This window comes from Phocoena phocoena, chromosome 15, assembly GCF_963924675.1.
Source record: "Phocoena phocoena chromosome 15, mPhoPho1.1, whole genome shotgun sequence".
NCBI lineage: Eukaryota > Metazoa > Chordata > Mammalia > Artiodactyla > Phocoenidae > Phocoena > Phocoena phocoena.
In genome coordinates, this window is record NC_089233.1 from 61,003,264 (window position 1) to 61,018,593 (window position 15,330).

At 48.1% G+C, this 15,330-nt stretch overlaps 1 protein-coding gene across 2 annotated transcripts in view; it reads left to right on the plus strand.

Moving 5' to 3' along the window:
• Window positions 1–9,446: 9,446 nt before the first annotated feature.
• HM13 (histocompatibility minor 13) overlaps window positions 9,447–15,330 on the plus strand; it is a 41,217-nt gene continuing 35,333 nt past the window's right edge. The window contains exon 1 of one of the 2 annotated variants that reach the window (XM_065892414.1): window positions 9,447–9,743. In XM_065892414.1, coding sequence (XP_065748486.1) covers window positions 9,561–9,743 — 183 coding nt within the window. In that variant the 5' untranslated portion in view covers window positions 9,447–9,560. The remainder of the gene's footprint in view (window positions 9,744–15,330) is intronic. The other variant, XM_065892413.1, reaches the window with a different exon arrangement.

Here is a 15,330-nt window from a genome sequence, read left to right on the forward strand (position 1 = left end):
GTGTTATAATAATGATGATTATTGAGCATCTACTATGTGCCTGGAACCCTCTAGACAGTAGATGTACAGTGTGAACACTGGTAAACACTGTACATTATTCTGCCCTCAAGGGGCTCATAGTCTAATGGAGGAGAGAAACGCAAAACAGAAAACTTCATAAACAGAAAAAATAAAAATAATTACAAATTGTTGCAATCAGATGTAAATCTTAACCCCCAAACTCAGGTGGGCAAGGAATATTCATTTCTCAAAAACCAAGTTAAGTTCTACTATTCCCCTATCCTTCTGGACTGGAGGGAAATTCAGTCTTCATCCTTACTGGAGGCTGCTCCTGCCAGGGGACAGGGCGGGAAGCCAGGGGGCTCTCAGTAGCTCTGGACCATGTGAGGCTTCTAACCACAGTGCCCAAGCCCTCAAGGACACCTGAGTCCAGCAGCCCCTGCTTCTAAGCCAAGGAGGGACCTGGGAGTCTTGCTGGAGGCTGGGATCACCAGGACTGGGTCCAGCCTCCCCATACCCTGTCCATTCATCCCCACAATCTGGCCAAGAAGGGGGGGGATCCTCTGATTCCAGACTCCACTGACCTTCCTTCAGTTCACAGCCTCCAAGAGCTCCTTCCTCTCCTCCATCCTTGACCTTAGAAAAAATGATCACTCTCTCTACACCAAAGGTTTGCAAACTCTGAGTCTCCAGGAGACAAACCGGTAACCAAAAAAAAAAATGTGTGAGACTTGGTGACCGGAGAGCACAGGTCCCACTTAAAGGGGGCAGCACAGCTCAGCTCACCAAACAGCCATAAGGCAGTGTTGCCCAGTGGTTAGGAGCCCACATTCTAGAGCTATGCTGCCTGGGTTCAAATTCTGATGCTGCTGTCTACTGTCTGTGAGTTCTTAGGCCAGTCACTTAACCACTCTGTGCCCATTTCCTTAACCATGATAAGGAATAATACTCGTACCTCCTGTACAACAACTTCCTGTGAGAAAGCACTTTGAACAGTGCCCGACATTAGTAGGTACTCAGTAATTATCAGTGCTCATCTCATGAAAATGCAGGGCTGAGACTGCTAGATCTTCTAAATATTCAAGAAAATCCAAATATCCAAATTTTTATTTTGAAATTGCTGTTTTTTAACTTTGGCAACTGAATGAAGACAGTTGTTATACCTTGGTGAAGGGCATACAGAACACCTCTGTGAACAGGATAGGGCCTAGGAAACGCCGTTTGCAATATCTGCTCTATGATGTTTAAGCACATAGAAAATGAAGCCAGAAAGGAAAGAGTCAGAGGCAGTTTCTGCTGTGAACCCCATGACCAAACCTCTCCTAGCCAAGAGATACAGGAAGGGGAGGAGAAAATAGAGGGGAAAAAAAATTAACATATCAGATTATCCTGGTAGATAGCACATTGCACATTGAAGTGCTATGTGTTATGAGGATTTTTTTTTTTTAAGTAGCTGAGAAAGAATAGGCAAGGTTGTGGGGAAGGTAATGTATAAGGTGTCACCTGTGATAAGGAGCTAGCTTAACAAACAATCAGGAAGAGAGAAGATGGTGGGGGGGGGCGGGGCGGGACAGCCTATGCAAAGGTCCTGAGGCATAAAAGAGCTTAATGCAAAAGAGGAGAGTGGTAATGGATGAGCTGGATATGTAAGCAGGGGCAGTACATGCAGGGCCTCAAAGGCCACGGTGAGGAGCATGAGATTATTTTAAGGGCCATTGGGAGATATTGAAGGGTTTCAAGCAAAGAGGTATGATACAGAGTTGACTTCAGGAGACAAATTAGGAAACTGTTAAAATAGCCTGGGAGAGACGATGTGGCCTGGATTGGCCAGCAGCCTTGGACGTGGACAGCCCCAGATTTCTGAGTCTGGATTGGCCTCAAAATCAGAGGCTGGATTTAAGCCTCAAAGCAAACCTGCTGCTTTTACATCAGCCAGGTAGTGGCCTTCCCATAGCCAGTGTCCCCCAGGCCCATCTTGGACACCCCCATTTCACCTGGACTGAATCTGTTAACTGGCCTCAGCTGCCCTCTGCTGGCAGAAGAGGGCACTAGAGCAAGGGGAGCAGCTGCTTCCCAAAGCTGCACAATTCTCAATGAAAAGATCGCCTGGAGGGGTGGGATGGGGAGGGTGGGAGGGAGGGAGACGCAAGAGGGAGGAGATATGGGAACATATGTATATATATAACTGATTCATTTTGTTGTAAAGCAGAAACTAACACACCATTGTAAAGCAATTATACTCCAATAATGATGTTAAAAATAAAATAAAATAAAATAAAGTACTATAAACTGTGAAAAACAAAAGAGAGAATACCTCGCCAGCACCCATCTTCCCCGTCTCAGTTAGTAGAATCTCTATCATCCGGTAGCTCAATTCAGAAACCCAGGACTCAGTTCCTCCTTCTCCCTCACTCCCCATCAGGGAGTCCTTTTGACTCTATTTTCTGAATAAAATCCTAAATCAGAAATGTCCTAAATATATCTAATCACGTCCACTTTTACTCCATCTCCACCAGACACACCCTAGCCAAAGCCACCACTATCTCTTCTTTGGCCGATTTGTTCACTGTCACTCTTGTCCTGGCCAATCCATTTCCCACTCAGCAGGCAGAGTGCTCATGGTATACTCTGACTCCAAAATCCTTTCTCCTCAGTGTATAGCTCCTCATACCATTCAATGTTGAACCAAATAGGGAAATCCCTGATATACACACAGCCCCATCCACCCTGGGCACTCTGCAGGCATGGAAAATCTTATGAAGATTCAGGAGAACAGAGGTGCTCGTATCTGAGCCTTACAAACGCACTTGCCCGCCCACCACCGGGAATTTTCCCCTCTCTCCACGTGGTGTCCCAGCCTCACCGTCTCACTGGCTCCTCTCCTTCCTCCATCCTCCCCTTCATTTCTGTCTGTCTCATTGTCTCCCTCCCACAAATTCCTTATCATTTCTAATGCAAAGCACATTTGCCATCTCTGTTTATTTGGCACCTGCCAGCGAGGGCTCTTGGGGTCTCACATTCCCCTCAAGCGGATTGTCAAGGTTATCTTCCCATACTATACATATACACAGTTCCCTCCCCAGGAAAAATACCAATACCAAGACAATAACATTTTCACCTGAGTACAGCGTGGTGCTAACATTCTATGACTAACATTCCATCATTCCAACATCCTGTGGCGTGGCCTGAGATTACTGAAATCCCCGCTGAGCCCAGACTCAGACCATGTAATGGATGCTTCATCCCCCGCAGAGGACTTGTGTCGGTAGAACTGGTCACCCTGACCACAAGGGAGCCTCCGGGTTCCTGAGGCAAATCACAGCATGTTAACTCAGCTCATGGGGGCTGCCATTGTAGCGCACAGATGTGCTGTGGAAGAAAATAAAGACACAATGCAGAGAAAGGATCCTGGCAATATAGACATCCTGGTTTTCGGGGACTAACCGAGGTCCAGCTCTGTCCCTGCCTGTCCTGTCCAGGGGTTGGTTTTTCACCTCTTCCTTGGAGCCTATACATTCCCGCTTTTGCCTAAAGTGCATCCGGCTGGCCTTCCTGGTTCCCCCAACCACAGTGCCCTGACTCGCCGTCAGAAGCACTGCCTTTCCCTTGGCAAACCCAGCCTCTGTCCCCAATCCAGCGAGGAAGAAAGGGAACTGTAAGTGACAACTTTTTCTTTAGTCTTCAAAGATCTTTTATTTCCTTTTTGAATGTCAGGAGCAGAGGGATGGGTTCATCACACTCATTCCTTCATAGTAGACCATCATCACTCTTTTCCCCAAGGCCCTTGTTTTACTTTACTTATGTACATATTTTGTTTGTTTTAATTACCAGTTCCCACCCTCATTCCCATCCCTCTATAGGCAACCATTCTAATGTGCTCAATATGTATTCTTTAATATGTAAATATCCTTGTTAGATTTGCAATATTGCTATGTAATATGTACTTTTAAATTTTATTTTATTGTAGTATAGTTGATTACAATGTTGTGTTAATTTCTACTTACAGCAACATGATTCAGTTATACATGTGTATACTTTCTTTTTCATATTCTTTTTCATATTCTTTTCCATTAGGGTTTATCAGTGTGATATGTGCTTTTTTTAAACATTTTGTTATTTATTTTATTTATTTATTTTATTTATTTTATTTACTTATTTTATTTATTTATTTTTGGCCACATTGGGTCTTTGTTGCTGTGCGCGGGCTTCCTCTAGTTGCGACAAACAGGGGCTACTCTTCATTGCGGTGCGCGGGCTTCTCATTGCAGTGGCTTCTCTTGTTGCGGAGCACGGGCTCCAGGCACGTGGGCTTCAATAGTTGTGGCACGTGGGCTCATTAGTTGTGGCTCATGGGCTCTAGAGCACAGGCTCAGTATTTGTGGCACACAGGCTTAGTTGCTCCGCGGCATGTGGGATCTTCCACATGCCAGGGCTCGAACCTGTGTTCCCTGCACTGGCAGGCAAACTCTTAACCACTGCGCCACCAGGGAAGTCCCTGATATGTGCTTTTATTTTTTTATTTTGTTTTTTTTCCTGATATGTGCTTTTAATCTACATAAATCATATCACACATTTTTCTTAATGCTCAGGTCTATGTTTTAAAGATCTACACATGTTGATGAAGGTAGGGGGATTATGAGGGATGCAGTTGCTGCCCCACCCAGATCCCCTTTACCAGACATAGTGGCCTGACCACCAGCTGTTGTGAGTATTGGTTAAAAAACACTCACAGCTGCCACCTTCTCTGGAGAATTGCCCTTGGTCATACAGAAGCCAAATGGCCAGGGAGACTCCCCGCCTCCCTCCCTGACCCCTAGACTTGGCCAGTGACTGACAGATACAGGATTACAAGAGGCCTCAAGGCGGGAACAAGTCTGTGGCACACTTTGTGCCACAGAGGTCCCCATGAGGTCATGCTGGAGCGAGTCCCCAGCAGAAACCCCATCCTCACTTGGTCTTTTTTTTTGCCCGTTGCGGAGCACAGGCTCCGGACGCGCAGGCTCAGTGGCCATGGCTCACAGGCCCAGCCGCTCCGCAGCACGTGGGATCCTCCCGGACCGGGGCACGAACCCGCGTCCCCTGCATCGGCAGGTAGACTCTCAAGCACTGCGCCACCAGGGAAGCCCCTCACTTGGCCTTTTATCTCCTGCCTTCCTTCCTTCTTCCCTTCCTCCTAAGGACACTCCCCACCAAAGGCAATTAAACAAGAATCCTCATCTCTGGCTCTCTGACCTATGAGAGTGACCGTGCATTATCATCCAAACTGGTACACATTTGAGAATGCAAGGGGTTCTATTAATAATCAGCCAGGGCAATCTTATGATGAACCATAATGGAAAAGAATATTAAAAAAAAAGAATATATATATATGTATAATTGAATCACTTTGCTGTACAGCAGAAACTAACACGACACTGTAAATCAATGAAAATATTGAAAATAAAAATTTTAAATATTGATAAAAATAAAAAATATTGGAAAAAAATGTCATCCAGGGAAAAGGGCAGAAGCCATGACTGTCCTGACTGCACTGACCGAGCAGGCACTTGGCTTGTTGCTTCTCATTGTGCCCAGTATCCCATGGTATACACCCAGCACACGTTGTCCATTTGTTCCTCAGGGACACACACCTAGGTTCACTCTAACTTCCTGCTACCACCAGGAAAAAAAAAAAACTGCAGGAAAATCCTCAGACATGTTCCCTAATAGACCTGTGTGAGAATTTCTCTAGGATGATGGAACTGAAAACACAAGCCACATGACCAGTTTTAGCCTCCAAAAAAATCTTCCCAAATGAGAATTCCAGTCATACTGTAAGGAGGTATAGGGGCACAGAGAGTGTTTCACCCTGTTTCTTCTATCTTAGTAAAACCCCTGTGGCGCTTACTGCTGGCTCCACACTGCTAGAAATACAGGAGTTCCCTGAAGTTCCCTGAGGAAATCACATTTGACTCAAGCTTTGAGGAATGAGTAGGGGTTAACCAGTGTTGTGAGGAAAGATAAACATGGTTAGATGGAGGGAACAATAAACTCATTCCTCCACATATAAATATTTATTGAGCACATATATTTAAAGGTCCTGTAGCCTCAGTAGGTAACTTAACAGTAAACATTTACACAGTTTTACTGCTTCCCTGCCCATTCTCTCCTAAGAATCAAGAACACAGGATCACCTGGGCTCCTGAGGCAGGACTATACCTCCTACAAATACAATGGATCTCCTACACCAGCATTTGTCAAACTAAATGTGCACTTAGATCACCGGGACATCCAGTAGGTGTGGGTGGGGCCTGAGATTCTGCATTTCTGATAGGCTCCCAGCTGCTACTACTAGTCTGGGGATCACGCCCTGATTAGCAAGGTCCTGCAGAACCACGATACCATTATCACTCCCAAACAATCCACATTCAAATTTCCCCACGTGTCCGAAAATTTTCTTTATAGCCTTTTAAAAAATGTTGTGATCCAGGATCCAATCAAGGATGATAGATTACATTTGCTTTTCCCCTCCCTTCATTCTCCTTTCATCTACAACATGGATTTTTTGGTTTTTTTCTCTTTCATGGCACCAACATTTTTGAAGAGTTCAGGCTAGTTGTTCTGAATATGCCACAGTCTGGCTTTTTCTTATTTTTCCTGATGTTTCCTCATGAGTAGATGCAGGTTAAACATGTTTGGCAAGAAGACTACGCAGGTGATGTGTCCCCCGCATTGCATCACGTCTAGTCATTTTGTCCCATCCCATTCGGTGATGCTAAATTTGATCGCTTGGTTAAGAGAGTGTCCACCAGGTCACTCCACTTTAAAGGGAAGTTTTTTCTTCTATAAATAACTAGTAATCTGTGGGGTAAATTGTGTGACTATCCTGTCCCTCAAAAACCTTTCTCCCAAGGGTTAGCATCCACTAATGATCCTTGCTTACTATTTTCAGAATTATTTAAGCATGGAATAGTGTGTGTATATGTGTGTGCGCATATATGAGAAAAAAATTGGAAAAACTGAAATCCATTCACAGTGACTGAACACAGTAATAAGAGAAATGGGGTGGGAGTAAGTCTGCATCTTTCTTTGGAACAAGTGTTTGGTAATTTAACTATCCCAGGCTCTAAACAGGCTCCATTATTGACCTCAGCTCAGATCTCCTCTGGGAAAGTAACACCATACAGGAGGCTTGGCAGATGAAGCCTCGGGGCACCACCACCCCCACGCACAAGATTGTCTTATCCCTGTCTCCAGAGAATACCAAGACAGGCTGGCTCCAAGCCAGAAATCCAACCCTCCAGAAGCCTTGACGGGAGCTTTCTGAACTTGAGTCGACCCCTCAGATCTCTGGGTCATATTCACAGTCTCCCATGAGTGTAAAGGGAGATGGCCAGATCTGCCCCAGACCAAACTAAATCAAGTGCTCAGCCTTGCATGAAGCAGGAGTGTCTCTGATTTCCAATTGTATGCTCTCAGATGAAGAGGCTCGGAGCCATGAGGCCCAGCTGCTGGGCAAATCCTGTGGCCTGAATTATTGATGGATGAATTCATCAGGCGCACTGCCTTCACCCATCCACTCAGGTCATGTCCAGTTCATTGAAAAACAGAGCCTGAAACTGTACACCATCTGCCCAGAACTAAGTCACTCTGGTCCAAACTCCTTAGCCCTCTTTGTAGCTGGAATATTATAAAGAGCAGAGGCTTCAGAGCCCCACAGACCTGAGTTCAAGTTGCTCCTCTTCCTCTGCTGGACTGTGTGACCTGGCTGGCTAGTTTACCTCTGTGAGCCTGTTTCCTTATCTGCAAAATGGGACTAATCATATCTTACCAGTGTTATTGAGATCAAAGAAGACACCTATAAAGTTACCAGTACAGTGCCTGGCATGAACTAGGCAAACTCCATTATGCAAACTTTTATAGTCTGACTCCTTGGCTTTGTCTCCTCTCACTGTGAACCCTATACTCCAACCCCACCTCACCACCTGTCCAGCTTGGACCAGGCCATGTGATTTTACAGTATCAGTGTCACTTATCAACTTATTGCCTCTCTGCTCTAAAACCACTCTTTTTGCCAGCTCTGTGATAATGGAGCCAGACCTCGTAAATATTTCTTCCTTGCCAGCTGACATACTTTAAGCCTTTTCAGCAGAGTGTACTAGAGGAACACTGGAGGAGAATGGACCTTCCCTTCCTGGTTCGAGGTTGGCTCACTTCCTGGGTTCCTGGAGAACATGCTTTTTTCCCACTGCTTGGCGCAGGGTTTCTCCAGTGCTAGGTGCCTGCAGGGTACAGCTTTCCTCAATTTGTCTGCTACATACTTTCTCCAGCTCTTAACTAGAGCACCATTAGCATAGCCAGGAGCCCCAGACAGCTTGGGCCTGCACCCAAGTTCAGGTCACTCCTACCTATACCCTCTCCTCACTCCTGGACACACATACACTGGGAACCCGACAGAGCTGGCCATCTGCAGAGCAAGCCACCTGACTTTTGTCCTCTGGAACTGGCTGGAACCACCCTGGCCCAAGCCATATACAAAAGTTCACTAGGTTCCTAGAGAGGAAGGTCTCTCTAAATTACTAATCTCCCTTAAATTACTTAATTTAATTTAATTTACTTAAATTACTAATCTCCCTCTAAATTACTTAATCTGCAGTGGTTAAGAATCTGCCCGCCCATGCAAGGGACACGGGTTCGAGCCCTGGTCCGGGAAGATCACACATGCCGCGGAGCAACTAAGCCCATGCGCCACAACTACTGAGCCTGCACTCTACAGCCCATGAACCACAACTACTGAGCCGGCGTGCCACAACTACTGAAGCCCGAGCCCATGCTACGCAACAAAAGAAGCCACCGCAATGAGAGAGCCCACGCACCTCAACAAAGAATAGCCCCCGCTCGCCGCTACTAGAGAAAGCCTGCACACAGCAACGAAGACCCAATGCAGCCTAAAATAAATATTTTTTTTAGAAAAACATGCTATGTAACATATAACTACACACTAACATCCTATAGACTGATTTATTTATTTTATTCATTTTATTTATCATCCTCCCAACAACCCCCCCGCCACACTAAAAGTGCAAGCTTCATGAGGGCAGGGACGGACTTTTGCCTATATTGTTCCCTTCTGTGTCCCCAGAGCCTAGGACAGTGCCTGGATATGATGGGATACTCAAATACTTAAGGAGTGAGGGAATGATTAAATATTGGATGAATGTCTGCATGAGTAAACAAATTCTTAGTTATTAGTATCCTGGAGTTAAGGAGGTTGACTGGGACTAGAGAATGGGGCCCTCAGGTCTCCCTAGGGATGGTTATCCACCGCAGTGGTCCAGTGTTCCTCTCCCTGCTGCCAGCAAGTTGCTTAGCAACCGGCCGCCTGTCCCTCCGCCACCGCTAGAGGGCGCGCGGGCGGGGAGACGTGAACGCGCACGCGTGCGCGGCGCAGGCCGGCGAGGGAAGCGCGTCACTTCCTGTTTCTTTAGGGGAACGTGGCTTTCCACGCATAGCCCGTCTTCCCTTCTGCGTCTCTGCTGCAGCTGCCGGACCTGGAGTCGGACCGCGAGTGCAGCCTTGCCATGGACTCGGCCCTCAGCGACCCGCATAACGGCAGTGTCGAGGCAGGCGGCCCAACCAACGGCACGACGCGGCCGCCTTCCACGCCCGAGGGCATCGCGCTGGCCTATGGCAGCCTCCTGCTCATGGCGCTGCTGCCCATCTTCTTCGGCGCCCTGCGCTCCGTGCGCTGCGCCCGCGGCAAGGTAGGGTCAGCGGCAAAGCCGGGCGCTGTCCACCTCCCACCCTGACACGGCTGGCACGGACCCTTCCCCCGCCCGCCCTGGACGGGACAGACACCTCCTCTGCCCGGACACTGACCCGTCCCAGCATTGCTCACCACCGCATCCCCAACCCGGGCCCACATCCCGGGGTTGACCTTAGGTGCCCCAGGATCTGGGCACCGATCCGCGAACCAGGTACTGACACCTTTCTCAAATAGGGAGCGGTTTCCACCCCCGTTCGGACCTTGACACATCCCTCCCTCTGTGCACCATGCTGGAAGCACTGTTGGCCGACCCTGACACTGTGATTCGGATACTAATTGTTTTCAGTCTGCTGGACCCAGCCAGACCAGCCTCACGCTCTGCTCTGGCTGTTCATCCCATCTGGGACAGTCACCCCATCCCAGGCTCTGGTTCAACATCCATCTGTATCTGATGGGGCACTGGTTCTGACACCTCCTGAATAGTACAGCCTCTTGTCATTCCTCACCCTAACCCAGGGCAAATTCTGGCACCCAGGCTCATCCCTAGACTCTGACACCTGTCCAGCTGGAATCTGTGACCCGTAGAGTGCTCTCCTAGAACCCCCAGATCAAGCCTTTGCCCCACCTAAAAAAAAAAAAAAAAAAAAAAAACTAACACAGGAATATTAGCTCCTGGAACCCCCAGCTCAGCTTCTAGTTTTTTGCATCACTTTCTGGAACCAATTCCGGTCACACAACTCCTCAGGACCTGGCACTTTGGTGCCTCTCTTTTTAACCAGCCATAGACCCTTGGTTTGCTGGTTTTCTCTCCCTGACTACACCCAAGCTCGGACCTGTCTGAGCCTGAGCCCAGACCCTATTCCTAACCCCTAACCCTGACCCTCTTCCCACCCCAGACCCTACCTCAAAGTAGCTCTTCTCATGCCCCTTAAGACAGTCTTTCCACCAAACTGGGCTTACCTGCTGAGTAACTGAGCTGCTGTAGGCCTCTCTTGTGAGACTGGGCCAGAGCTCATCCCTGTCCTTCAACATCTGTCCCATTGGATACCTAAGAGGACCCCAGGGCCTTCCACCTTCTGACTTCCTCTCTGTCACCCTTCTTCCTGATATTAAGACCTCTCTAGCCCGTTGCACCAGTGACTTCTCATTTCCTGGCAGCCTCTCCCATCATCCTCCACCACCTCCTGATCTGCAGCTCCCTGCTGCTCCTCCCCCACCCAGACCTGAAGTTGAACCTTAGCGGAAGCCGTCGTACCCAAAGAGGGCAGACCCATAGAGGAGCTGCCACTTTTGAAACTGCTCAAGCCCAGGTTCTCAAAACATTACCCAACTTGAGCAGTGGCCGAGGCCTGCCACCTTCCTTTCTCAAGATCAGAGAACTTGAGGCTGGTTCCCTCTGTGGTCAGATGCAAAGGCGATTGGTCATGCTTAGGTGGCCCCATTTTCCGTACAATTCTGCCTCTTCTAAGCAGAGTTCTGGTGGCTTTCATCCTCCCTACCTTTGCTTCGGGTGAACACTTGGTACAGGGGGATGTTCTGAAATAGATCAGGACAAAGAAGGTGAAGGGCAGCAAGGAGTGAGCTGGGCACTTGATGTGAGGGGCTCCCTATACTGAGTAATTCTCCTTGGCACCATCTACACATGGATTAGTAATCTCTTCAGAAAACACCTTCCAGACAACAGAATTTCCTGAACCTCCACTGTTGTCCAGGGCAGACGGATGCTGCAAAGATGAGTGGGTCAGAGCCCTGTCACCAAGGAGTTGAGGTGTCTGGACGAGAGAGGAATAACTAGATCTGTGATTGTAGTACAGGTAGTGCCGCAGGCTTTAGGGAGAAAGATTGAACACACCTGGGGCAGGGCAGGGCGGCTTTGTGCTGGAGGTGGGCTGGAGCCTTGACATAGAGGTCGAATTTCCCCCAGAAGACATTCGAGGCAGAGGAAACCAGGAAAGCAGCTGTACGAGGCAGTTTAGGTGATGGTGGACGGTCTGGAGTGGCTGGAGCAGAGGGTAGGGATAGAAGAGAGCTTTCGATCTACTGAAGCATCTAAATACCTCTCCCCAGCATCTCCGGCAAGACAGGGGTGCTGGAAGACTGTGCATGGAATTGCAAACAGCCTGACCCTTAGTAGCCTCCCACCACCAGTAACCAGGGTATTCTAAAGTTTACAAGCCTTCGCCCTCTGATTCTCCCAGCAACTGAGTGAGACAGGCAGAGCCAGTTTTATTAACACCATTGCACAGAGAAACTAAGAGTCAAAGAAATGACTTCTCTGCCAATTAGGGGCGGAACCAGGTGTCCCTGGTCCTAGTCCGGGGCTCTCTCTTTGATGCAGGTGCCTCTAAAGACCCATACAAGTGGCATTTTGGCCTAGGGAGAGGACAGGCCAAACGACTCCCCTTTTTCTACCCTGAGTTGTTTCTCTAATCATTTGGCAAGGAGAGAAAAGTTAGCTTGGGGGCCCAGGAGTTTTGATTTCCCACTAGTGTTAGACCCCCCACAGCCAGCTGAGAGGGCATGTGAGGACAGAATTCTCCCTGGGGGCAAGTTGTCCATGACAGGCAGGGCGAGTTGTGAAATCATGGGAGGAGAAGTCCGGGAGTGTGTTGGGAAGAAGTAGCCATGGGCAGAGCCATCTGAGAGCAGTGCCCATTCCTGTCAGAGACCTCTGTTCCCAGAAGGGAGCAAATCGCAGCAACAACTACTCATCATCGCTTCAAAGGCCTTTGGCCTGTAACTCAGAGGAGCCCCTCAGCCAGCTGGACTGGGTTCCTGCTCTGGGCTGGGTACCAGGGGTGCCAAGACAAAGAAGGCCAAGCCCTCCCCTCACAGAACGCAGTCACCAAGGAGAAACAGCTGTGTGACCAGCCGACTGCTAGAGGTGGCAGCAGTGATCTTTGGCAGGGTGGATAGCTCAGCAGGCAGGACAGGAGGAGAGGGAGGCGTGGGCCCACAGGTGTTTTCCAGGAGGCAGTGAGCAGTTTGATGTGAGCCCAGTACAGGTACTCGGGTGATGTAACAGGAAGATGCTGTGGGATCCTGCGGCCATTCTGAGGTACAGAATCCTGAGGGCAACACACCAGTTAATCTTCGTAGTTACTACATGTTTGCATTTGTAAAAATTCAAGCAACGCAGAAGTATAAAGGAAAAGCCCCCCCCCAGTACCACTTCTGTGGAAGTAACCCAGTTAGCTGTTTGGTGTGCCATCTTCCAGACCTTTTTCTGTATATATACAAACAAGTATGTGCCTGTGTGTATATACATATGTAAATTTATTTTTATAGAAGTGGGATTTTGCGGTACATAATTGCCCTGAAACTTGATTCTTTTTTTTTTCCTTAACAGTATGTCTTGGTCATTTTCTTATGTCAGTACATGTAGATGTACCTTGTTTTATGGCGGGGAGGGTAGGTCACGCACGCCCAAGGTGTAGAATTCCAAAGGTACAGGGGGACAAAGTGAAATCTCCCTCCCACCCCAGCTTCCCAGTTTCCCTCCCCCGAGGCAGCCCCTGTTACATGTTTCTTGGCTATCCATCCAGAGCCTCTGTGCCTTTACAAATAAATAAGCATATGCTTCCCCCCATTTTTTGCTACATAACTGTTACATTTTGTTATAGATAAACTCTTTTTTACACCTTGCTGTTTTCACCACTTACATGTTGGAGATCTAATATGTCAGTACACATGGCACGGTTGTGTTCTTTAACAGCTGTGTGGTGTCCACCTGTACCCCCCCAGCCATGATTCTCAAAATGTAATCCCAGGACCAGCAGCATCAGTTATCACCCGGGAACTTGTTAGAAACGCAGATCTGTTCACAAGCCCTCCTGGCGATTCTGATGCGAGCCCAAGTGTGAGGGCCCCTGATTTGGAGTCCTCCACTGGTCAGTTAGGTGTGTCAATATTCTGCTATCGCAAACCATGCTGAAATTAATCTCCTTATACATTTGTTACTTTACACTTTTCTGTGTATTTGTAGGATAAATTCCTTAAAATCGATTTGCAGGGTCAAAGGCTCTGTGCATGTTTGATTTAGACGGATTTTATCCCATTATCCACCATAGAGGTTGTACCAGTTTATACTCCCACCCGCAGTGACCTCAGTTCTTGTTTGATGGCTTCTTGGTAGTCCATTCTCCAGAGGTTTCTGAGCTGTTGTGGGGTGCGATCAGGTCCTTCAGAAAGAGCTCCTGATAGGGGAGGTGACAGGCAGGAAGGGGGCTGGTGAGGTGGTGCTAGTGGAGACTGCAGTAGGGGCAAAGGGCTGGGGTGGGGGGGTAGTTCAGGAGATGCACAGGTGAGTGAGTGCACGTGGCAGTGAGGAGAGGAGACCCTGGGGTAACAGAATGGCCCACGAATTCCAGATCCTTTCTAGGGCATGGCCTGGAAGCAGAACTCCCAGAGCTCCAGCTGAGCCAACGACTTGAGTGAGCCATCTTCCCTCGCTGCTTTTGCTTCCGCCCTGATAACTGAGCATGCAGAATGTCACTGGAAGCTGAATTTATTTCTGCTCTTTGTGTCAGTTCCCAACCCCCCAGCCACCGCCCCCAAGTATGTTTTGCATTTCAGGAGCCATTGCATTTGCATAAGAACGTCTAGTTTAAAAATCCAAATTGAATCAGTGGAGAATCCTGACAACTTTTTGTATTTTTCCAACTACAAAGATTCTGTTGCCTTCAGGATTCTGTTCCTCAGAAAGGTCGCAGGCTCCCTGAGCATCTTGTCACAACTTTCCAGCAGAAATTTCCAGATAGAAAAGGTAGAGGACGTCTAGGGGGTAATAGCCAAGAGTTTGGGCTCTGGAACCAGACTGCCTCAGTGTGAATACTGGCTCTGCCACTCGTCAGCTGTGTGACCTTAAAGCAAGTTATGTCACCTCTCTGAGCCTCAGTCTCTTCATCTGTAAAGTGGAGCTATTAAAAGTACCTGCTTCCTGGGGTTACTGTGAGGATGAAATCATGTAAAGCACCTAGAACAATGCTTGGCACCTAGAAAGCTCTCAGTAAGTGTTATCCGTGTTACTGTCATCATTGGTCAGATTTCAAGTCTCCTGTTCTGACTCAACATTGCACGTGGGATATTTCCAATAGTCACCCACAGAGGAGACCAGATTCCTTGTGTGATGGAGCATCTGTCCAGCCTGGTTTGTCATCGAATAATATTAAGCCTCTTCCCGCCCAGGATCCTGGGCTGAATTGAAATGACTGTGGAAATGAGCGGTAACACTGGTTTGTAGGTGAAGCCAGAGTCCGTGAATGTTTTCATACCATGTGCCCTGCCTGCATCTACAGGTCCCTCTGCCTGGTAAGCGCTTCCCTTCCTCGTACACAAAGCAAACTCCTCAACTTAGTCAGCGTTTATCTGGCTTCGACTACATACCAGACCCTGTGGTTGGCCTTCAAGGCCTTGCTTAAGTGATATCTGCTCTAACCACCTCTGACACTCCCCTGCTTCCTTGTGAAAGTAGTGTCCTGTCTGCTTTCTCATGATTCCCTTCTACATAAGAATAATACAAGTAGTTTATACAACTTGTGGGAAGCTCAAGGCACAACACAAGTACTTCCAGTGCTGTGGGGGAA